Source organism: Melanotaenia boesemani, chromosome 3 (genome assembly GCF_017639745.1).
Source record: "Melanotaenia boesemani isolate fMelBoe1 chromosome 3, fMelBoe1.pri, whole genome shotgun sequence".
In the NCBI taxonomy this organism is placed as follows: Eukaryota; Metazoa; Chordata; class Actinopteri; order Atheriniformes; family Melanotaeniidae; genus Melanotaenia; species Melanotaenia boesemani.
This window is the reverse complement of record NC_055684.1, coordinates 7,128,767-7,152,035: the sequence shown is the minus strand read 5'-3', so window position 1 is coordinate 7,152,035 and position 23,269 is coordinate 7,128,767. Positions and strand designations below refer to the sequence as shown.

The window sequence follows — 23,269 nt, the reverse complement described above, 5'->3', positions numbered from 1 at the left end:
CATATGTACTTCAATATGTTGTTCTGCATCATCTCTACATGTTCTAGATCATAATGCAGAATTCATCCAGCATCATCTCACCAACCACCTACACACTGATGTAGATGGTTGGTGAGATGATGCTGACATTATCACATGGTGATAATATCCGTCATAAAACCACCAGACAAATGAAGTTAAACAGCTGATATCGATGAAGAAACTCTTGATCAAACTGATGATCTGGCTAAAAACACAAAGGTCTCATTTGTGCCCCCCTTTCCCTGGCCAGTGCTCCTGCCTGGCCCCCCTTCAAAACTTTTCTAGACCGCCCCTAAACAGCTGAGTATAAATCCTTTCTGCCACCTGTCAGCTACTGTGTTAACGAGTCCTGACAAAAACAATACTTTGAGGTAATGATTGGTATGAACCATGAACCGCTAGTTTCCTCCTTCTCACCCGAACGATAAACAAACTCTACAAGAGAGACAGAACATCAGCTGATCACCGTCAGCGGTCAAGATTCTCCGAACAGGAGATGGAGAGAAGGAGCAGACGCAGAGAAGACCAGAGACAAGTGTGTGTGGAAGCTTCTCAATGTGAAGTGTGGGTGTTAAAACACTATCATCCTCCACTGGGCCAACACCCCGCAGGACTGGTGGGAAACACCAGTTTCCCCGTCTTCTGTTTGTAAGGAAACTGGTAAATATCAGAAGGAGAAATAGACGAGTGTCTTAGTGAGCTGTGTTCTTCAGTGTCAAGAAGGTGGCATTTTTCTAAATACCTACAACAGGACTCACTCTGCTCTGTACAGTTTATCTTTGTCATTTTGATTAAATCACATGTTTAACCCCTAATCAAGCAGGGTCATTTTGGCAAAAACGCCTGTAATATGACCTCTTCAAATTAGAATTACTGCTGTTATTGAACCCTCTGGATTGTAAGTACAGGCTTGGGCTCTTTGTAAAGGTAACACTCTCTAGTTTCACCCACAGCAATCAGAATCACTGTAAATATTACTGATAAAAGTTACACACTTTAGAACACACAGAAAAAATATATTTTTTTTGTCCTCGCCTAACCTGTACGGACAGAATGAGACCAATCTTGATGGGAAATATTGATGTTTGGCCTATAGAGAGCCCTCAAAGGTAAGGAAAGTCAACATTTAAGCTTTCTGCTTTTCTGTAAAAAAGGCTTTAGTGTTAGCGCTGTGGTTGTTGTGTGTCAAAATGGTTTATATCATCGGAAAGACGAAACTTTGAGCTTTCATTTGATGTGCATATTGTGGGCGTTCATGATGGAGGGGCTTGTACACATGGCTGCAATGTTGTTGATTAGTAGTCATGTACCGGGACCGGTACGTCTGCATCGTAAGGGGTTAAAAAGTAGAATAGTTTCGCTGATGATATTCCAGACAGCTAAAACAACATTAACACCATAACGCAGAAGATTTAGAAGTTTATGTCTGGTATTGTATTAACCCATAAAACTCTAGCCATTTTTTTAGGTGTTTAATGTAAAACTACACGTAAAAGCTCAAACCTTTTAATCGCAGTCAACAGCCAGAAATTATTTTTTCAGGACAGTCTCTACTGATGTAAAATAAAGGTATCAATAGATACAGCAGCATAGAGGCCAACCAAAACAAGAAAAAACTATTTATTACTAGCAGTACTCCTACTCTGCTAGTTTTTGCTTCCAGCTGTTTCAAAACAGAAACACAGAGAACTGATGGAGAATAAAAAAAACTTACTGCCCACAGGGAGAGCCGGAGGAGGGATACAAAGAGAGGCGTTCGGTCCCACCCTGATATGCAGTGCACCAGGAGACCGCTGTCATCTGAAACAACAAAACCAATCTGGACGTTAGTGCTGCAGGTCCACAAGGATCAGATCTACTCTTTCATTCAGTCCGCAATCCTGAGCTGCATCAGGAGACAGAGGAGAGGAAAACCTCCATCAGAACGAAGACCAGGAAGTAAAACCTCCATCAGAACCAATACCAGGAAGGACAACCTTCATCAGAACCAAGACCAGGAAGTACAACCTCCATCAGAGCCAGGACCAGGAAGTAAAACCTCCATCAGAACCAGGACCAGGAAGGAAACACTTCATCAGAACCAGGACCAGGAAGGAAAACCTCCATCAGAACCAAGACCAGGAAGGAAAACCTCTATCAGAACCAGGACCAGGAAGAAAAACCTCCATCAGAACCAGGACCAGGATGGAAACACTTCATCAGAACCAGGACCAGGAAGGAAAACCTCCAACAGAACCAGTACCAGGAAGGACAACCTCCATCAGAACCAGGACCAGGAAGGAAAACCTCTATCAAAACCAGCACCAGGAAGTAAAACCTCCAACAGAACCAGGACCAGGAAGGAAAACCTCCAACAGAACCAGTACCAGGAAGGACAACCTCCATCAGAACCAGGACCAGGAAGGAAAACCTCTATCAAAACCAGGACCAGGAAGTAAAACCTCCAACAGAACCAGGACCAGGAAGGAAAACCTCCAACAGAACCAGTACCAGGAAGGACAACCTTCATCAGAACCAAGACCAGGAAGTAAAACCTCCATCAGAGCCAGGACCAGGAAGTAAAACCTTCATCAGAACCAGGACCAAGAAGGAAAACCTCTATCAGAACCAGGACCAGGAAGGAAAACCTCCATCAGAACCAGGACCAGGCACGAAAGCCTCCATCAGAACCAGAACCAGGAGGGAAAACCTCCATCAGAACCAGGACCAGGAAGGAAAACCTCCATTAGAACCAGGACCAGGAAGGAAAACCTCCATCAGAACCAAGACCAGGAAGGAAAACCTCCATCAGAACCAGGACCAGGATAGAAAACCTCCATCAGAACCAGAACCAGGCACGAAAACCTCCATCAGAACCAGGACCAGGAAGGAAAACCTCCATCAGAACCAGGACCAGGAAGGAAAACCTCCATCAGAACCAGGCACGAAAGCCTCCATCAGAACCAGAACCAGGAGGGAAAACCTCCATCAGAACCAGGACCAGGCACGAAAGCCTCCATCAGAACCAGAACCAGGAGGGAAAACGTCCATCAGAACCAGGACCAGGAAGGAAAAACTCTATCAGAACCAGGACCAGGCACGAAAACCTCTATCAGAACCAGAACCAGGAGGGAAAACCTCCATCAGAACCAGGACCAGGAAGGAAAATCTCCATCAGCACCAGGACCAGGAAGTAAAACCTCCATCAGAACCAGGACCAGGAAGTAAAACCTCCATCAGAACCAGGACCAGGATGGAAAACCTCCATCAGAACCAGGACCAGGATGGAAAACCTCCATCAGAACCAGGACCAGGATGGAAAACCTCCATCAGAACCAGGACCAGGAAGGGAAACCTCCATCAGAACCAGAAACTGGAAGGGACCACCAAACCTCAGCATTTCATTCAACCAGCAGGGTGAAAAACATTATTATATATTGGATCCTGTGGAGGGAACTGACTCACTATGATTATGTGTGTAATCCATGATTTGTAAACCATTTTAAACATAACTTTGGGTTCCTGCAAATGTGTGTTCAAACACACACAAAATTACAAGCAGAATAAATTTACACACACACAAATTAAACTACCTGCACAGTGTCATGTGTACATGCTTAAGTGCATCAGGTTTTCTTCAACGGTTATTTTAAACTGGGAAGGAGACTTTCTATGAAGGAACAAAGACGGGTGGACGGGTGATGGACAGACAGGCTATAACAGATATATACTTTCAGACTCTTTTCCTAACAGATGTCACCAACATTGAAATAGAATCTAAGGACGAACTAGTCTGTCATGGAAAGAAAATTTAATTGGACAACTTTAATATTCTTGAACAGCCTGGAAAGTGTAGACAAGTCTGTGTGGGAAACTTACAGAAGGTAAAAGCCACATTGTATGATCCACTTACCATCACTATTGATGGTGTGAAGAAGCAGCTTCAGGTAGTTCTGGGTCTGCTCCACCAGGTCCCAGGACTGGAAAACACAGAAGAAAAATGTCAGGTTGTTTTTACAAGACAAAAAAGATAAATGTAAATTTTATCATTCAGCCAGAAAAAAGAAGCAAATGTTGAAATCTGGTCTCAAAACTGTTAAATGCAATACCCACAGTCCACTTCATATTTTATATTATTTATGTTTGTTAACACAAATATCTAATCAGCCAATCACATGGCAGCAACTCAACACATGTGGTCATGTAGACGTGGTGAAGATGACTTGTTGAAGTTCAAACTGATCATCAGGATGAGGAAGAAAGAGGATTTAAGCGACTTTGAATGAGGCATGGATGTTGGTCTGAGTATTTACTGGGATGTTCACACACAACCATCTCTAGGGTTTACAGAGATGGTCTGAAGAAGAGAAAATATCCAGCGAGCAGCAGTTGTCTGGACCTTGTTGATGTCAGAGGTCAGAGGAAAATGGGCAGACTGGTTGGAGATGATAGAAAGACAACAGGAAGTCCAATAAGCACTGGTTCCTACCAAGGTCTGCAGAACAGCTCTGAACACAGAACAGCAAACAAGGCCCGTTCAATCCGCGCAGATCGAAGCCAGCCTTAGCTCATGAGTTCCTGCTGCCTCCATCAGAGTACAGGTACATTCCACCAAAATGCAGGACTAAAAGACATAAATAATCTTTTGTTCCTGCAGCCATTGCCCTGTTGAATAAGTTGAAAAAGAAGCTCTATTTTACATTTTGTGTTTTATCAAAGTCTTTTAGATATTGTTATATAAATATTTTGTATATAGTGTTGTTTGTGTGATTGTTTTTACTGCTTGCTGCACAGCAAACTACCCTCACAGGATGATAAAGATTCCTTGAACCTTAAACTACGTCCAGCCTTGAATCAGATGGGCTACAGCTGAAGAAAACCACAACAGGGGCCTCCTGTCAGCTCAGAACAGGAAACTGAGGCTACAATTCACACAGACTCACCCCATTAACTCTTAAAACTCCGCTAGATCTCCGGTGCCCTCGAGCACTATCGCTTATCACCAACAGTGTCTCAGGATCATTAGTGTGTAACTCTGTGGGGTGAACTGTGATCAATAGCTTACCCTTTAAGTGACCTAAATAAGTTTTCCAGGCATTTATTGAGTGATCCACGATAACACCATTATTTATCACATTTTCATTATAAAAAAAGATCGCCTGGAAATGATGATGAAACCACTTCCTGTCAAACCTTCCACCAATCTGAGCTTAAATTGACGATGTCGTCCAATCAGGAGCAGCCAAAGATCAACAAGTAAGCAGAAAGTTCTGTGTGTCTGAAAATAATAAAAATAATGCTCCTCTATGGCTGGAATAAAGGCTGTCCTGAAAACATCGTGTCTGCATGCTGACTGGGATTAAAAAGGTTGAGGTTATACGTGCACTCTTATATTAAATAATAAAAATAGCAAAAACTGGTTTAGAGTTTTGACGGAGCTCAGTTTGAACTTCATCTTCACCGTGTCTACATGTGTTGAGTTGCTGCCTTGTGATTGGCAGATTTGTGTTAACAAGAAGATGAACAGGTGGAGCTGATAAAGTGAATTTATGTCAGGGATGTCCAGTTCTGGTCCTCCACCGTCCTGCAGGTTTTACATGCTTCAACACACCTCAATCAGATGAAACAGACCTGCTAAACAGCTTGTCAAGTTCTGCACAATCCTGTTAATCATCCAATCATCTGAATCAGCTGCTATGGAGGAGCAGAACTGGAAGTATTTGGATTTTAAAACAACACTTTGTGGGTTGAATGATGTTAGAATACACAGCATGAGTCAGAGAAAATGTAACATAGCCGTGTGAGTAAGCTGATTCCTGAGCCGAGCACTTTATGATCTGGACAACAGATGGCAGCGAGACACCACAAATACTACAGAGAACCACTGATGGACACATCCCAGCACACAGATCCGAGCAAAGCGAAGAAGACGTGAGAAAAACGAGACAGAAAGAGGAGAAAAAGAATTAACCTGATACTGAGTCCAGTCAATGTTCAAGTTCTGAGTAAAGCACACCGGGATTGTCAAAGGAGCGTCCACGTAGTCCTGCCGGAGCAGACAGAGGAGTCAGAAAACATCCAGTTCTCCTCACAGACTGGGTTAACTGGGAGCACAGAGTCTCTACCTGATTCCAGTTGAACACCAGACCTTCAGCTGTGTAGTCTCTGTCTTTGTAGTCCTTAAAAAACTCACACCCTGAAAAAAAGAGAACAGCTGACATGACCAAAAAAACTACTTTCTATAAACATGTATTATGAGATTAGTAAGACTCCCCACAACACCTTATATGAACTACATGCAGACGTAGTTCACATGATGGTTTAATCTGTCTGCTCCTCTCCTGCTTTCATATTCCGGTTACACGAAATTAGAAGTCAACTTATTGTTAGTGTTTCTGCATCTGAAGACTGTGAGCTTACCCAGTGAGGACTTTCCTTTTCTCGTGTTTTTGACACAGTTTACTGGTGAGAAACCTGAAAGTGTGAATAGAAACGGTAGCCAGGTTCTCCCAAAACGGCGCAGCAAGCCGCAGTGACGTCTCGTGCATATTCTCTAGACTCTCAGCCATGCTGCAATCTGCGGACTGGAAGTGGAAACTGGAACACCGAACATTGTCTTCATTTTTCTTCTGTTTGGAATGATCCTCAACTCTCATTTAGTTTTTTACTGATTCTAATCCTCATTATTCCTCATTCCTCCGTCACATCATCAAACCGAGCCCGTTGCAAACGTCTAACAGTAAGAATCATTGGCTGAGAAACACGAAACCACAGATTTAAACATGTGGGGGGTAGTGGGTCCTCCATCGCTCGTCTTCGTTTTTTAACTGGCAAATGTAAAGATGAAGACATTTCTCCGGTTTTAGCGGCGCTCCGTTGGCTGCCTGCTCATTTCAGAATCCAATTCAAAACCATTTTGTTATTGAATCCCTCCATCTCTTGCACCACCCTAGCTCTCTGAGCTCCTTCACACTCACACACCTATAGGCCTCCTGTCGGTCAGCTGCTCCTGAGAACCAAGCTGAAGCTGGATTTCTGAGGAGAGGAGGAGCAGCCCTTGTTTGTGTTATTATACGCTGCAAATTGTTTTTATTTATTTGATTTTATTGCGTTTTAATGCTTTGAATAATTTTATTAACTATGATTTTATTCTGCTGTACAGCAGTTTGGTCCACAGTGGTTGTTATAAAGTTCTTTGCCAATAAAGCTGGATTGGATTGTTTTGGGTGGGACTGACACATGAAGTTAGCTTGACTATGCTCTATTCTGTTTTGGCTGCAGAAACAAATATGGTGAAGCCGGCTCAGGGGTGTAGACGCTGTAACTCAGTTCAGAGTCACATCCACCTTTTCTCTGAAGTTACTGCTGCCCTCTGGTTCACAGATATTTCTACTAATTCGTTATACACTTGTGAACAGCTGCTGTTTACCTGGGTAAGGCACAGAGAGCAAGGTGAAGTCTGCATAGCGTTGGGCCTTGTCCACCTTCTCAGAGGACGTCACACTGGAGACACACACACACACACACACACATACACACACACAAAGAAAATCAGATAAGATGCATATTAAAGATGAACACACAGCCACTAACACACTCGCCTCATACAGACACTGTGCTGCTTCTGATTTTACATCTGCTCTACTGGCACACGGGAAACTTTTAACATCGTCCTGAAGGAAAGTCTTCACCCAGAGACGTGATCAGAAGGTGGTCCAGCTTTGCTATAAATCCCACAATCCAGCCACAAGCTGTCGTTCTAGTGGTTCTAAAGGTAGAACGGGAGGCAGAACCTCCAGTTATCAGCCCCTCCCTGTGGAACCAGCTTCAGGAAGCAGAACCATCTCCATCTTCAATATCAGGTTTCACACTTTCCTTTTTCATAAATCTTATATTTTGCATGTTTTGGAGGTTCTGATGGAGGTTTTCATTCCAGGTTCTGGTTCTGATGGAGATTTACCTTCCTGGTCCTGGTTCTGATGGAGGTTTCCCTTCCTGGTTCTGGTTCTGATGGAGGTTTTCCTTCCAGGTTCTGGTACTGATGGAGGTTTTCCTTCCAGGTTCTGGCTCTGATGGAGGTTTTCTTTTCTGGTTCTGGTTCTGATGGAGGTTTCCCTTCCAGGTTCTGGTTCTGATGGAGGTTTTCCTTCCAGATTCTGGTACTGATGGAGGTTTTCCTTCCAGGTTCTGGTTCTGATGGAGGTTTTCTTTTCTGGTTCTGGTTCTGATGGAGATTTCCCTTCCAGATTCTGGTACTGATGGAGGTTTTCCTTCCAGGTTCTGGTTCTGATGGAGGTTTCCTTCCAGGTTCTGGTTCTGATGGAGGTTTTCTTTTCTGGTTCTGGTTCTGATGGAGGTTTCCCTTCCAGGTTCTGGTTCTGATGGAGGTTTTCCTTCCAGATTCTGGTACTGATGGAGGTTTTCCTTCCAGGTTCTGGTTCTGATGCAGGTTTTCCTTCCAGGTTCTGGCTCTGATGGAGGTTTTCTTTTCTGGTTCTGGTTCTGATGGAGGTTTCCCTTCCAGGTTCTGGTTCTGATGGAGGTTTTCCTTCCAGATTCTGGTACTGATGGAGGTTTCCCTTTCAGGTTCTGGTTCTGATGGAGGTTTTCCTTCCAGGTTCTGGTTCTGATGGAGGTTTTCTTTTCTGGTTCTGGTTCTGATGGAGGTTTTCCTTCCAGGTTCTGGCTCTGATGGAGGTTTTCCTTCCTGGTTCTGGTTCTGATGGATGCAGTCTGTTGGTTTTACTTAGCTAGATAATTTTTCTATCAATTAGTTTATGTGAACAGTTATAAACTGGACTGATGTGGATCATATAATGGACTTGTTTGAACTGGATTCTAACTGGGCTTAACTTTTCAAAGTGACTTGTCAGGAATTGGTGTGAAACAAATGAAGCTGAACTGGACGACAGCTGTTTGAGGCCAACCATCCATCGCTTGCAGCAGAAGCAGCTAACACGGATCAGCTGAGATAAATTTGGATAAATGCAGCTTTTCTCAATCAATCCTGCCTTAAAAACTTTCCCACGTGCTGCTTTCCATTAATCTGACGACAGCCAAATGAGTCGGTTTGATGTTGGAATGAACACCGGTGCTGACATATGATCATGTGACTGCATCTTACCATGTTTATATGTAAACTTTCAACATGCTACATGTTGAAAGAAGCTAAAAAGATTTAAATCTTGTTTTAAACCAGAGTTTTTGAGATTAAATCAGCAATCGAAGAGCTAAAGCCTAAAGCATGGCCTGTTCATCGACCCATCGCCACACACACTTGTGGCACAGCGCTAAGCAGAGAGTTGATGAAAAGCTTCCTTACTTTAGGCCAAACTTAACCTTCTTGTTCTCCACCATCAGGTCGCAGATGTAGCGAACCGACAGGTAGCGCAGCAGCTTGATGTCGTGTCCTCGAACCTTGTCAAAGAGCTGCGAGTCCCCGTTCCTGAGCAGGAGAGGAACAACGTGTCTTCAATCTATGTGATTCATTATTGTTTTAACTCCTTGACATATCAAATCTTTTTTTATAATTACATTTTTCTGACAGCTGCTGCACATTTCTAAAGGAGAAAAAAGATGAACTCCTGACACCAGGTTCTACAAAGTGGTGGAGACTCAGCCTAAAGCCTGGTTTAATAAAGAGTCTGATTTAATATAATCAAGCGGATGTGGTTACCTGACTGCGCTGTCATCCTCTGGAACCTCCTCTGACTCCGTCCACGTGTCATCACTGCCCCCTACAGGGAAATAAGATGTAATGAACAGTGAAGATGGGCTGTTATGAGGGTTTCAAGAGCAATTCCATGAAGAAATCTGACAACACTGGAACATTGTGAAGACGCCTTCTACGACGTATTAGCACCAGTCTGGCAAGCTGCTGGCTGACTGGTGGACCTTCATCACACAGATGCTTAGAAACTTGGACTCTTTACTAAAAAAGCAGTGTCAGATTTGAACTACATGGACGAAGGAGCCCGGTTACGAGCTGCACATGCAGGAACTGGAGATTCACACAACGGGTTAATGGTACATCAGTTCAACGATCAATGAGCCAGTAGCGTCAGACTGTACTAACCTGGTTATTATAACTAGGTAGTAAAAATAATCGGGCTGAGACACTAAATAGGAGGAAGGTTTCCACTAAATTTTAACGTGATGTGACACAGAAATCAGTCAGTTTTCTTTTCCATGATGTGAACATTTTAAAGCTCCACATCCAGACCGTGTTCTTCTGGACCAGCCTGAACTGGAGAGGAGACACTGAGACTGGGAGCCAACTGGGATCCTGCATGTCTTCTACCAGTCTGCGGTGCTTTGCAGCTTCTGCTGGGGCAGCAGAACCAGAACCAGAGAATCTCTTTCCTTATCTTTCATAAAGAGATTTTTCTTGCTGCAACATGACATCTTCACTTCGATGAAGATGTGAAAATCACAGAGAGAAAATATTACAACCCCTCACTTTTTCCTCTTTTTCTTTGTCCCGTTTAACCTTTGACTGGACCGGTTTAAACTGGTCTGTTGATGCGACTTTAAGTTTATTTTTAATCGCTCATATTTAGTTTTAATCAGTTATAATAAATATGTCCGGTGTGATCTTGTTCCGTGTAAAACATTTTAAAGTTTGAGAAGCACCGCTCATGACACATTACAGATCAAACAAAATGAAAGAAATTTACTGAAAATTGATTTTTCTCTTAAATTTAGTTTTCCAGATTTTTTGATGTTGTTTAATGAAAGTAACGAGACAGGAAGGAGAGCAGAGACACGCAGAATATTGTCCTGAAAATGGGTTTAAAAACTTTTAATCTCATATTTAAAGCACTGACAAGGTGAGAACTAATATGCATTTCTCCGACACTTTGAGGAACTCCTGGTCCCAGCCTGGCAGCTGCTCCGACTATTAACAGCTCAGAATGTGGGAAGTGAAACCAGCATGGAAAATCCGTCAGCCATGACTTCCTCCATCTGCACTAAATACAGGCATCGTGCTTTGCTGTACCTGAGAAGATGTAGTTGTAGCCGGTTCGTCCGTACAACTCGCCCCAGCCAGCCAGAGTGGAGGAACGGCAGATATGCTGCGATGAGAAAGAAGGAGAGGATCAGACGGACGGACAGCAGGACAGACAGGAGGACACGGCACAGCGATGAAGAGGACGAGGAGAAAGAGGAGGAGGGTATTATAACCTCACAGTGCAGCTCTGAGGGAGTTTTAATGAAATACGTTGCCAGTTTGGGAAAAGAAAGTTTATCGATTAAAATATAAAATATTCTTATATAGGACATTAATAAAGATGAAAACAGACACATTTATAACTTTTTTATAAAAATATTTTTATAAAACATTTGTGAAATTTAAAAATCTATTAAATTTATTTGATAAATTTATATATTTTTAATATACATAAAAACATAATCTATTTATATAAAAGTTTTTATATCATATATATAAATTTAAAATATTAAATAAAAATGAGTTAAATAAAATATGTCAATAAATAAAACAAACAAATGTGTAACTCAAACTAAATATTACTGAAACTTCGTTTTTTTTCTCCAGAAACTGAAACCCACTGGAGACCAGATTGTTCTGAATGTGGAACCTGAACTGAATGAGATCCACATCCCAACTGAACATCTGCAGTTTTCTATAATATGTTGCTGTTCCAGGGCAACAGCTGTATTTTAACAGCTTTTCATTATTTAATAAGATAATTACTTGAATCAAACTACCAGAAATAAGGGTTTACTACCCTTGTAGTGTGACCTGCATCTGCAGAGAAGACCCGGGTGGCAGGACTGTGGGGGATGTGCAGACAGAAAAGGGCAGGAAATGGTGTTTCTCACCTGTTCTATGTGAAACTTAAAGCATGGGCACTGGTTCCCGATGGTCTTCCTCATTTTAAAAAAGTAGTCTACCATTTAGAAAATGCGGAGGTCCACCAAACGTAACATTTAATTGGTTGATGTAATAAACTGGAATATGCTGATAGCCAATTAAATTTCAGGTCAGGTCCTATTTGTTGAGAAGAAACCCTCTCAAGCCAGTTTACAGATCCAGTCTAAAAACTGATGAGGATTATCATCTCTCCAGTTTGAGCTTCTCTTCAATGGCTCCCCATTAAATCCAGAAATTCTCCTCACATAAAAAGCTGGGAATTAAGAAAAACGTCCCAAAAAATCATCAAGTTTCTGAGTCTGAAAAAGTAAAAACGAACTGTTTATAGCTGATTGTTCTCACGATAAAAACACTCATGAAAACTAAACATTATTTTCATTATTCCCCATGTTAAACAGCTGAAGACTGGAAATGGATCATCTGTCTTAGCCTTGCTGGCTGAATGAAATGCTGTGTGGTCCCTTCCTGGTCCTGGTTTTGATAGAGGTTTTCCTTCCTGGTTCTGGTTTTGATAGAGGTTTTCCTTCCTGGTCCTGGTTCTGATGGAGGTTTCCTTCCTGGTTCTGGTTTTGATTAAGGTTTTCCTTCCTGGTCCTGATTCTGATGGAGGTTTTCCTTCCTGGTCCTGGTTCTGATGGAGGTTTTCCTTCATGGTCCTGGGTGTGATGGAGGTTTCCTTCCTGGTTCTGGTTCTGATAGAGGTTTTCCTTCTTGGTCCTGGTTCTGATGGAGGTTTCCTTCCTGGTTCTGGTTCTGATGGAGGTTTTCCTTCATGGTCCTGGGTGTGATGGAGGTTTCCGTCCTGGTTCTGGTTCTGATGGAGGTTTCCTTCCTGGTTCTGGTTCTGTTGGAGGTTTCCTTCTTGGTCCTGGTTCTGATGGAGGTTTTCCTTCCTGGTCCTGGGTGTGATGGAGGTTTTCCTTCCTGGTCCTGGGTGTGATGGAGGTTTCCTTCCTGGTCCTGGGTGTGATGGAGGTTTTCCTTCCTGGTTCTGGTTCTGATGGAGGTCTTCCTCTCTCTGGCTCCTGGTGCTGCTCAGGATGGAGGATTGAATCAAAGAGCAGATTTGATCCAATCCGTTGGTTCCTTAGCTTGTCATTTATTTTTATGAATGGGTTTATAAAAAAAATAAAAAATAAATTTTCAGCCTCCCCATAAGGTCTATTCAGGGGTGCTGGAGAGGAGGGTCCGTCGGATAGTCGAACCTATTGAGGAGGAGCAGTGTGGTTTTCGTCCCAGTCGTGGAACAACGAACCTGCTCTACACCCTCTTCAGGGTCTTGGAGGCGGCATGGGAGTTTGCCCAACCAATCTACATGTGCTTTGTGGACCTGGAGAAGGTGTTCGACCGCGTTCCCCGAGGACTCCTGTGGGGGGTACTCCCGGAGTATGGAGTGCTGGACCCGCTTGTACGAGCTGTCCGGTTCCTGTACGACCGGTGTCAGAGCTTGGTCCACATTGCCGGCAGTAAATCAGAATCCTTTCCAGTGCGGGTTGCACCCCACCAAGAGACGCAGCCGAGGTGTTGAGGGGATCCAGATTGGTGGCCTCAGGATTGGGTCTCTGCTCTTTGCGGATGATGTGGTTCTGTTGGCTTCGTTGGGCCGTGATCTTCAGCTCTCACTGGAGCGATTCACTGCTGAGTGTGAAGCGGCTGGGATGAGAATCAGTACCTCCAAGTCCGAGACCATGGTCCTCAGCCGGGAAAAAATGTGGAGTGCTCTCTCCGGGGCTGCTATAAGGTCCTGCCCCAAGTGGAGGAGTTCACGTATCTCGGGGTCTTGTTCACAAGTGAGGGAAGGATGGAGAGGGAGATCGACAGGCGGATCGGTTCGGCATCTGCAGTGATGCGGACTCTGCATCGGTCTGTCGTGGTGAAGAAGGAGCTGAGCCAAAAGGCAAAGCTCTCTATTTATGGGTCGATCTACGTTCCTACCCTCACCTGGTCATGAGCTGTGGGTAGTGACCGAAAGAACGGGATCGCGAATACAAGCGGCCGAAATGAGTTTTCTTTGCAGGGTGGCCGGGCTCTCCCTTAGAGATAGGGTGAGAAGCTCGGTGATCTGGGAGGGGCTCAGAGTAGAGCCGCTGCTCCTCCACATCGAGAGGAGCCAGATGAGGTGGCTCGGGCATCTGGTTAGGATGCCTCCTGGAAGCCTCCCTGGGAACACCTCGGGATCCCTCCGGATGAGCTGGTGAATGTGGCTGGGGAGAGGGAAGTCTGGGTTTCCCTGCTTAAGCAGCTGTCCCTGCGACCCGACTCCGGATAAGCGGCAGAAAATGGGTGGATGGATGGACGGACGGACGGACGGGTTTATATAAACACATTTATTATAAACTGGACTAATGTGGATCACATGATGGATTTCTTTAAACTGGATTATAATTTGACTAGGATAAAAGTGATGACCCTGTTGAGAATCGGTTTGTATAAACAAAGCTTAATTGAAATTAATTTTAATTTGGAAATGTTGGAAAAACCTGAACCTACTTTTCCAAAAGCTTTCATTTTAGAAAAGCTGAAGCAGAAGTCAAACCTGGCAACGTTAATGCATAATTCCCAACAATCTGAGGTATGTGCCGTCTCCATTGATAAGCCCACGAGTGGCAGGACTGTGGGGGAGGTGCAGAATTTCTCTGAACTTCCTGCAAACTCAGCAAACGGCTGAAATTCTCCCTCAGATTTAGAGCAGCATGAATAAATCAACTAAAACAGGCCGACATAAGACCGGTAGTTTAGGTTCCAAGCTGTTGGAATATCAAACAAATAACAAAAGACAGCTTTGATATCATTCATGTGAGACAACCAAAAACTGCTCAGTGTACTTAACTTTCCACGAGGCTGTGCAACCAACTCGTAAAGAAAGGCTGTATTTATAAAAACCTGTGGTACTGAAGGGATCCTGGATGTAATACCTTGCCGTTGTAGAGGATGACCGGGCAGACAAATCTCCCTCTGCAGCGAGCCAACTTACTCCGGTTCACGAGGTCCTGCAGCTTACTGATCTGCACCGTGCTCTCAAACCTGCAAACACAAAGCACAACATAATGAACTGCACACTGATGCTTTCTAATAAACAGCTGCTCTCATCTCTGCAGGTGCAGGTTACAAGTTGAGACCTTTATGACCACCGATTCACCGACATCTGAGCTGCCTGCCTGCTGTCGCTACGTCAGTCAGTTACTGGCAGACAAGTACTACACAATGGGTGGGGGGTCTTTTAGACACATCGCAATGCAGACATGGACAATTCAGCATCGGAGTAAAAATGTTACATCGATTAAATCGTTAAATCGAACTGTTAATGACACAACGCTGAAGAATGCAAACGGTGGAAGTAGAAATTGTGGACGTGTGGCACCCAGACAGGTACACGAACATCCGACCGGTACCCTCGGCATGAAAAGCTGCCGTGTGCAAGTACACAGCCTCTGTGGGAGGCTCTGTTTGCTCAGAAAGTACCATAGATTTGGGTCTAGGATCTGAAGCTGTCCTGCATCAGCCAATAGATGAACCAGTTTGCTTCCTCACTGCTTGTCACAACAAATATGGAACCCATGTTCCACGTTTCCACTCAGAAAGTAGTTGTAGTCAGGGAAAAAAGATGCATCAATAATCGTTTTATAATCTGAATCCAATCAGGTTGTTTCTAAAGATTCCCACTCCTACTTTACACTAATCGTACCCAGTGAATCCATAAAGCACATGCAGCGTTTGTCCTGATAAACCTACAAAAGTGTCTTGATATGGCATTTTCCTCCAAAGCTCTATTATTCCTGTTTTGGTGGCAACATCAGCTGACGTGACAGAATAATCACAACATCCCTCTGCTTCCTGTATGTGCACAGAGGGGTCGGAGACGTAGGCCGACCTTCGCTCCCTGCCCCACAGCAAGGTGTGTGTGGTTAGAGGGGACACACAAACAAACAGCAGGGTAATCTGTCACTCAGCTGGCTGGACTTTGCATCCAAAAATGAGTGGATTGACTGAGTACACGTACCTGTCTCTGTCAACATCTGTGCATTCATACTCCAGGAAAACTATCTGGCGGGGATAGTGGCCACACACTTCTCCGTTGGAGTTATGGATGACGCTGTACTTGTAATCTCTGGCAAACAGCTCCAGACAGCGTTTCTCTATGGCCTCCACCTGAAGGAAGAAAGAAACCAGCATTATGTTAATTGTTCCCAACAGTTCCTGCTACTTCCTACTAGTTCCTACTCGTTAGTGGTTTGCACAATTTAGACCATGGTGTCAAACGTACAATCCAGGGCCCAGAACTGGCTCACCAGCAGGTCTAATCTGCTTGATTTTGGCAAACATGTAAATAAAATATTTGCTGTAATATTTTTTAAAAAGTAATATAAAAAAAGTAACTAATTCCCAATTTGGCCACATCAGGTTTGTTATTATTCATTATTTGTGTAAAACATCCAAGGCAGGAAGATAACTTGCTCTATGTTGTATGATTTTCTGACTTAATAGATATTAAAATATTTAAATATTGCTTCGTACACACACACACATATACATATATATATATATACATATATATATACACATATATACATATATATATATATATATATATATATATATATATATACATATATATATATATATATGTATGTATGTATGTGTGTATGTTGTTGTTGTTGTTTTAATGATCTACACATTATCACGTGTCATATTCATATTGTAATGCCGTAATGAGGCTTCCTGTTGCAGCTACAGTTCTCTGTGAATACAGGTCTGATTTTAAAGCTGTCCTCTGTTTGTTAAACCTGTAAGTTACAGGCATGAAGCCCAGACTGAGTCAAGACTGACTAGTTATGATGCAGGAAAGTGTCTGCATTCAACCCAAGAAGGAGGGCGTTTTATTCTCCCATATGCAGTCCTGCCGGTCCTATAAGTGCTTGTGTCAGTGTCTATGTATTCACCATACATATCTTACAGCATACAATTAACTAACTTCTATGATTATTAGCTACTGATGCCATGAAGGATGACATTTTTTCCACATAATTTCAAGTATATATATGGAGAATAATGTTTCTTCCATACAGGGCTATCCTGCTTTAACGTCTACAAACAGACATTTATTCTTTCGGTTTTCTTTTTCGTGATGTGAACATTTTAAAGCTCAACATCCAGAATGTGGTTCAGCCTGCTTTTGTTTTTCATTTAAATGTCTGATTGATCAGGAAGAAAACTGATTTCTGTCATTTATGTAAATGGAAGTGACTGGAGAGGGTGTCATGTTGTGAACCAAATGATGACACACCCCCACAATCTTACCCGAGGACTGACTTCCTTTGCTCTGTACTGAGTCTTGGAGAACAAATCTATCAACTCCGCTATTTCCTCGCCCTTTCTCAGCGACAGCCCACAGGCCGCGAAGCCGTCGACCACGGAGGGAGATGCGGCCATCATCGCGCCTCGACCCGCGGCGGTGGCGTCTAGCCGGACTCGACCCCCTTCAAACACCGCAGAGCCTTTTCCTTTGGAACGGGAAGGCCGACCAGGCCATCCCTTCCCGGCCAGCTTTTTCCTGACTGCCCGCTTGAGGGGGCCAGCGCCGGGGAGTCTTCCTGAATTCAGGGCACCGGCCAACTGTTCCACTACGCAAACACGAGCCTGTAGCCGGCGCCCTCGCACAGCCAGCCAGCCACACCGGTTCTTCCAGCTGCCAGACTTATCGCGACCAGTTTTAGGCTAGCTCAGCTTCTCAGGGTCGTTGTTAACAAAGTGTTGTCCTCCACAACACCTCGCGACTTCAGCCCGTCTCCACGCTCTCACCAGCTGATCTCCGGCAACCTGGAATCAGGAAATGTCCAGGATTATCCCCGGCCTGCTCACGTTTCTCGATGTCACGTCTTCATGTTTCCTCGGTAAAAAGGTCCGTCAGGCAAACTGATCAAAGTAGGTCAGACGTAATCTTCGTAGCAACAGGAAATCAACGGAGAAGACAGCAGAGAAATCTGGTGTTGCAATCTGTATAAAACAGTGTGAAGACTCAGGCGGTAAACAGGAAGACGACGTGAGCACGTGACAACCATCTCCCCTTTTACGTCTGTTGATCATGAGGGCTGATGTTTGGAAACGTCAGCGGTCCAGGAATCGTAGCACCATGTATGGAGTCAGAAAAGTGCCACAATTTAATACATACAACATTGAATAGTTAAACGAAGGTGTCATTCATTTATTAAATCATTAATTGTTTGACAATTTGACAATATTTTATTGACAATTACTACTTAAGTGTGTCATTAAGTTATTAAAATTAGAAATAAACACATTGAATGAATTTACCAATAACAATTCAAATGTGCCATTAATTAAGTAATGTTGGAAATAAATACATATATAATACATAAATAATTACGTAAAGACAAAAACCTCATTGTATTTGACAAACTGGTCGTTAGAACCAATACAAATTACAACAGCATTACAGTAAAAGGAGTTTGTTTGTGGAACAAACATAGAAAATGAAAAATGTTCACCAATGCAGAATTTTAAGATATTATGCGAAAAGAATTACCCCAGTAACCAAACTAAAGGATTATGTGTCTTCGAAAATTCATGTTTTGCTAACTTTGATGTTGTTGTTATTATTGGCTATTCTATAACTGTGAATTGACATACAATCTCCAAAACAATCAATAAAAATTCAATGCATAAATCAGCATACAAATTTAATACATAATTAAATTAAATTAAATTAAATTAAATTATAAATACTGTATTAATCCTAGAGGAAAATTGCAAACATAATGCAAGATATTAATAACCTATTAAAAATCAATAATATCATATAATACAGGTCTTCCTCCCCTCATATGTTATATGCAGCTTTTCCTCTCTTACATAATTTAGAAAATGACTCCAGACCCAGTCAAATTTGCCCTTTTTATCACTCAGCTTTGCTATCATCAGTTCATAAAAAGCTTTATCTGTCATCAGCTTAATCCATTCAGTAAAAGCTCATCAAGTCTGACTCCTCTTGTAGGAATAATTTTTAATTTTAGCTGCTGTAATAAATTACAGGTCAGATTCTGCTTTTGATATTCTTGGTTGTCATTCTGATTTCCTCTAGTTGTCCAAAACCCTCTTTCCAAAAAGGAAAAACAAAAGACCTCTCCCACATTAAGTGTAAGAAGGTCCCTCAATCTGCATTACACGTCCAACACAATTTGTTCTGTATTAAGGCCGTTCAGAAGAGCCTTACTGGTGTAAAATAGTACCTGTGCATAATTTTATTATGTGTGAATTTACCCCCGATGCCCTTGATGGACCACCCAGTATTTCTTATTATGTTGTTTGTTTCTGCTTTCGAAGAAGGCAGGGGTAGGCAAGTTCAGCCTGCAGGTTTTAAGGTGTGAAACACACCTGATTCAAATTAAATGGATCCAGTGTCTTATCAAGTTCTGCTCAGTGACTTATTCATTTGAATCTGGTGTGTAGAAACAAGTAAACATCTAAAACTTGCAGGACTGAACTTGCTTACCTCTGGTATAAGGGGTTAGGTTTTCACAAGTTAAAAAAAATCTTCCTTTTCCCTTTTCAGACAATGTTTTTTTTTGTTTTGTTTTGTTTTGTTTTTTGTTTTTTTGTTTTGTTTGTTTGTTTGTTTGTTTGTCTGTATCTCCGATTGTAACTTAAACGATGTCCTGTTTTTGTATTTCATCTCTTTTACCTTTTTTTTATGTATTGTTAAAAAACAACCAATAAATATGTCAACAGTTAATAAAACTGAGAAATAAATAGTTAATTCATTAAATTCATAACTACTTTAATGTGTTTTTAAGTCATTTAAATTAAATTGAAAACATATATAATCATATCATTAATAAACTACTACATGGTTCCTGAGCTGCAGTGCGTCATGAATTATTTAAAAGGTAAAGTGTATAAACAAAAATTAAAGGCCAATGAAAAAGGGTCAAAGAAAAATTGAATCTGTCATTAAAAAATTGAAAACATGTTTATGTCTGAAAGAATTTTGACCCCTTACAACCACCATCTATTCACTACTGTGCTATACTCATCCCTACCCTAGATCAGTCTTTCTTATGCTCAGTATAACTATCACTGTGGCTCATCAACAGATGGTGTCATTCATTGGTTACCCATCAATCAATTTACCACAGTACATTAAGGTGAGCTGAGCCACCCACAAAAAAAAAAAAGAAGATTTTTCTTTCAAAATAAAGTTAACTAAATAAAGTTCTGTATTAAATCTGATGGAGGGAATCACAATATGTATTATAAATAACTTTTTACATATAGGGAGACCGGGGATGGTTATAACATGGGGAGAGTTGAAACGCCACTATTTTCACCAATCAAGAATGAGACAGGAGTCAGATGATCATTCCAGTGTTTGCCCACTTCCTTCTCAATCTCACATGGCAGTGAACAAGGCTGAAAACACATGCATGCTGATTTTATTGACTAAAAACTGATTTTGGGATAAGAAAGTAATTTTTTTTACCAACACTTAATTTAGTTTAGTACTTATGTAACTTAAAATAAAACCATATGACTTACAGTAAATGAAAAAGTTGTCTTTTAGGCAAAATGTGATGCATTCCCCCCTTTCTAATTTCAAATCACTATGCTAACACAGCTACCTAAACACTGGCTGACAGGGTTGGGGTGGGTTGTAACATTTATGTTAACAGTGTTACAACCATCCCCATTCATAAAATTAAGTTGTTTTTTTTTTTTATTTTATTATTTTTAAAGCATATCTAGACAATGGAAAAAAGAAAGAGAGATGTGTGCCAGCTTTTTTTTTTTAAAAAAAAAAGCATCTGATGAGGTCTCAAAGAAGGGAAAGTCATTCAGATCAGTTACAGGAATCTATCATGTAACACTGAGCAGATACTGCAAATCACTGCAGAAGCTGAGAGACCAGCGATCCAGTCATCTTCCCAGAGTAAGCTACAATAGAATAAAGAAAAGCAGAAGAAGAAGAAGCAGCAGCAACACCACCCCCACCAATAAATAAATAAATAAACACACATGAAAAACGCTGAAAGGCAATGCTGAAGATTCTGAGACCTTGGATGATGGGAATATTTGTGTTATCTACATGGAGCCATCTTGCAGCTCAAGGCCAAAGGAAGTGTGGGTAAAATGTACCCAATGTAGTCTATAAGCCTGGGGCCACGCTTGCACTCCAGGGTTACCAACTTTCATTTGTCAATATTGTGATTCAGATTAAGAACATAGTCAAACAAAATATGTACAAACTAGCCCAGTTTTTTTTTTTTCTTTGTTTTTTATATGCAAAAAGTATGTAAGCTCAATATCACACCTGAATCTTTTTACACAAGTGCAGAGTTATCATTAAGCAGCCATAGTACTGTTATGAAAGTTTGTTCAAGTAGGCTTATTCACACACAAATTCACACACTTCTGAGTTAAACATTGAACGTTTGAGCTGTAGTCAGTTAAAGAGAAAGATTTTGTTTGGATCTATTTTTCTTTTCAATAAATCCATTTTTGAAGCATATTGTATGTTGTGGCATCTGTTTCGGCTTCTTTTGTCCAGTTGTTACAACCCTCCCCAGTATGTGTTACAACCACACCCGGTAGTGGGGTAGGTTGTAACAAAGGACAACCATGTGTTTGACATTAACATACGATGTCTGTGATATTCTTGCAGATTTTTGAATTGGTGCATTTTTTGGTGAAGAAATGTGGGTATTTCATATCAAAGTTTGAGAACTGTAGCTCAAAAATTCAATGAGTTACAGGTGTTGCAGCAAAAAGTGTTACAACCATCCCGGTCTCCTATATCTCTGTTAATCTGATTCATCAAACTTACTATTCTTAAGAAAAATGTGTCTGCCAGGCCACAGACCTCTCAGTTCTCCTCAGCGGGCTGGATGTAAAACATCGTCCCACCCACAGAAGCAACCATACACCAAACTAATAAAATGCTCTGTGTTCAATACAGCTGCAGCTACAATTTCAAGAATTTGCAGCCATTAACTTTTGAAATCTAAAGTGCTGTATAGGAGGTTTAAATACCACCTGCTTGCACAATTTAGCTGTCACTGTATCTTGTTCCCATGTGTTAGTGATCCATACTAATATATACTTTTACCTCAGCCAAGGCAGAGGTCATGTATTAGGCAGCATCTGTCTGTCTGTCCAAACGACAATAGATAGAAGAAGAAGCTGCTTCCACTAGTGGGTCTGATTTAGGAAACAAAGCCACAGGACCAGACAGATGATGCTGAACAGCTGCCAACAAGATAGTTTTGGTTTGCAGAAAAATGCATTTTATTAATTTCTGTGGCAATAATGAAGGTGAATTCAGATAAGTTTTGAGTTTATAATGAGTAAATAAAGAGTTTGAGGCTGTTTTGCATTTCCATCTGGTCAGATTTCACTTTGAGCTTTATATTATTTCTTGGGTTTAAAACATTACAAAATGTTGATAAGCTGTTATTTAAGTAACTGACATCCCAACAGCAAGACATAACATGAAGAAAATGTTTATGGATTTCTGCCCCTCTGATGAAGATGACTGATGGAGAGGAGCAGGCAGCAAAGCAGGTGTTTACGTCAGAAAACTGTGTGTTGGTCTTCACACAAGAAGCCAACACAAGGAGACGGAAGAGGAGATGTAAAAACAACAGAGACTGAGTTTAAGATCAATGTTACTTTATTAATACCTGTGAGTAGATTTGTTTAGCATAAAACAACAACAGTATTTCCATAACAAAACACACACACACACACACACACTGAACCTGAGAGGTATTCCACCATCCACCAGCAAGGATATGGAAAAAGATCAAATAAATAAGATCTGTTGCGTGTTTAGAGTGAAAACAGGATCCAAGCGCCGACACCGAGCTGAGAATAAGTAGTTCATTCATTTTCTGAACCGCTTAGTCCATTAAGGGTCGCGGGGAAGCTGGAGCCTTTCCCAGCCTGGACAGGTCACCAGTCCATCGCAGGGCCAACACCCAGGGGACAAACAACTATTCACACACACACACTCACTCATAGGGAGAATTCAGAGTCATCAGTTAACCTAACATGCATGTCTTTGGCTGGTGGGAGGAAGCCGGAGAACCCGGAGAGAACCCACGCATACACGGCGAGAACATGCAAACTCCACACAGAAAGGCCACCACCCTCAAGGTTCAAACCTCCCCCCAGCCGAGATTCAAACCGGCGACTTCTTGCTTTGAGGCTGCGGTGCTAACCACCACACCACCGTGCAGCCCAATAAGTAAAAGGTTTATAAGGAATCACCAGATGAATGAATAGCGGAATGAGGGTGTGACAGGCCGGCAGGTTGGTGAGTCCGGATTTCTAAGCAAGAGAGTCGATAAAGATGAGACA

The 23,269-nt window shown here is 42.0% G+C and overlaps 1 protein-coding gene across 3 annotated transcripts in view; it reads right to left on the bottom strand.

Moving 5' to 3' along the window:
- Nucleotides 1-18,006, bottom strand: part of mtmr14 (myotubularin related protein 14) — a 33,684-nt gene extending 15,678 nt beyond the window's left edge. For 2 of the 3 annotated variants that reach the window (XR_006009716.1, XM_041979804.1), the window contains exons 1-11: nt 17,195-18,006; nt 15,897-16,045; nt 14,812-14,920; nt 11,000-11,075; nt 9,677-9,737; nt 9,323-9,445; nt 7,430-7,503; nt 6,126-6,196; nt 5,972-6,046; nt 3,914-3,980; nt 1,736-1,821 (exon numbers count right to left, since the gene is read on the bottom strand). Coding sequence is in view for 2 of the 3 variants with exons in the window: in XM_041979804.1 (XP_041835738.1) it covers nt 1,736-1,821; nt 3,914-3,980; nt 5,972-6,046; nt 6,126-6,196; nt 7,430-7,503; nt 9,323-9,445; nt 9,677-9,737; nt 11,000-11,075; nt 14,812-14,920; nt 15,897-16,045; nt 17,195-17,329 (1,026 nt within the window). In the remaining variant the exon portion in view is untranslated. The remainder of the gene's footprint in view (nt 1-1,735; nt 1,822-3,913; nt 3,981-5,971; nt 6,047-6,125; nt 6,197-7,429; nt 7,504-9,322; nt 9,446-9,676; nt 9,738-10,999; nt 11,076-14,811; nt 14,921-15,896; nt 16,046-17,194) is intronic. The other variant, XM_041979805.1, reaches the window with a different exon arrangement.
- Between the last annotated feature and the right edge of the window lie 5,263 nt (nt 18,007-23,269).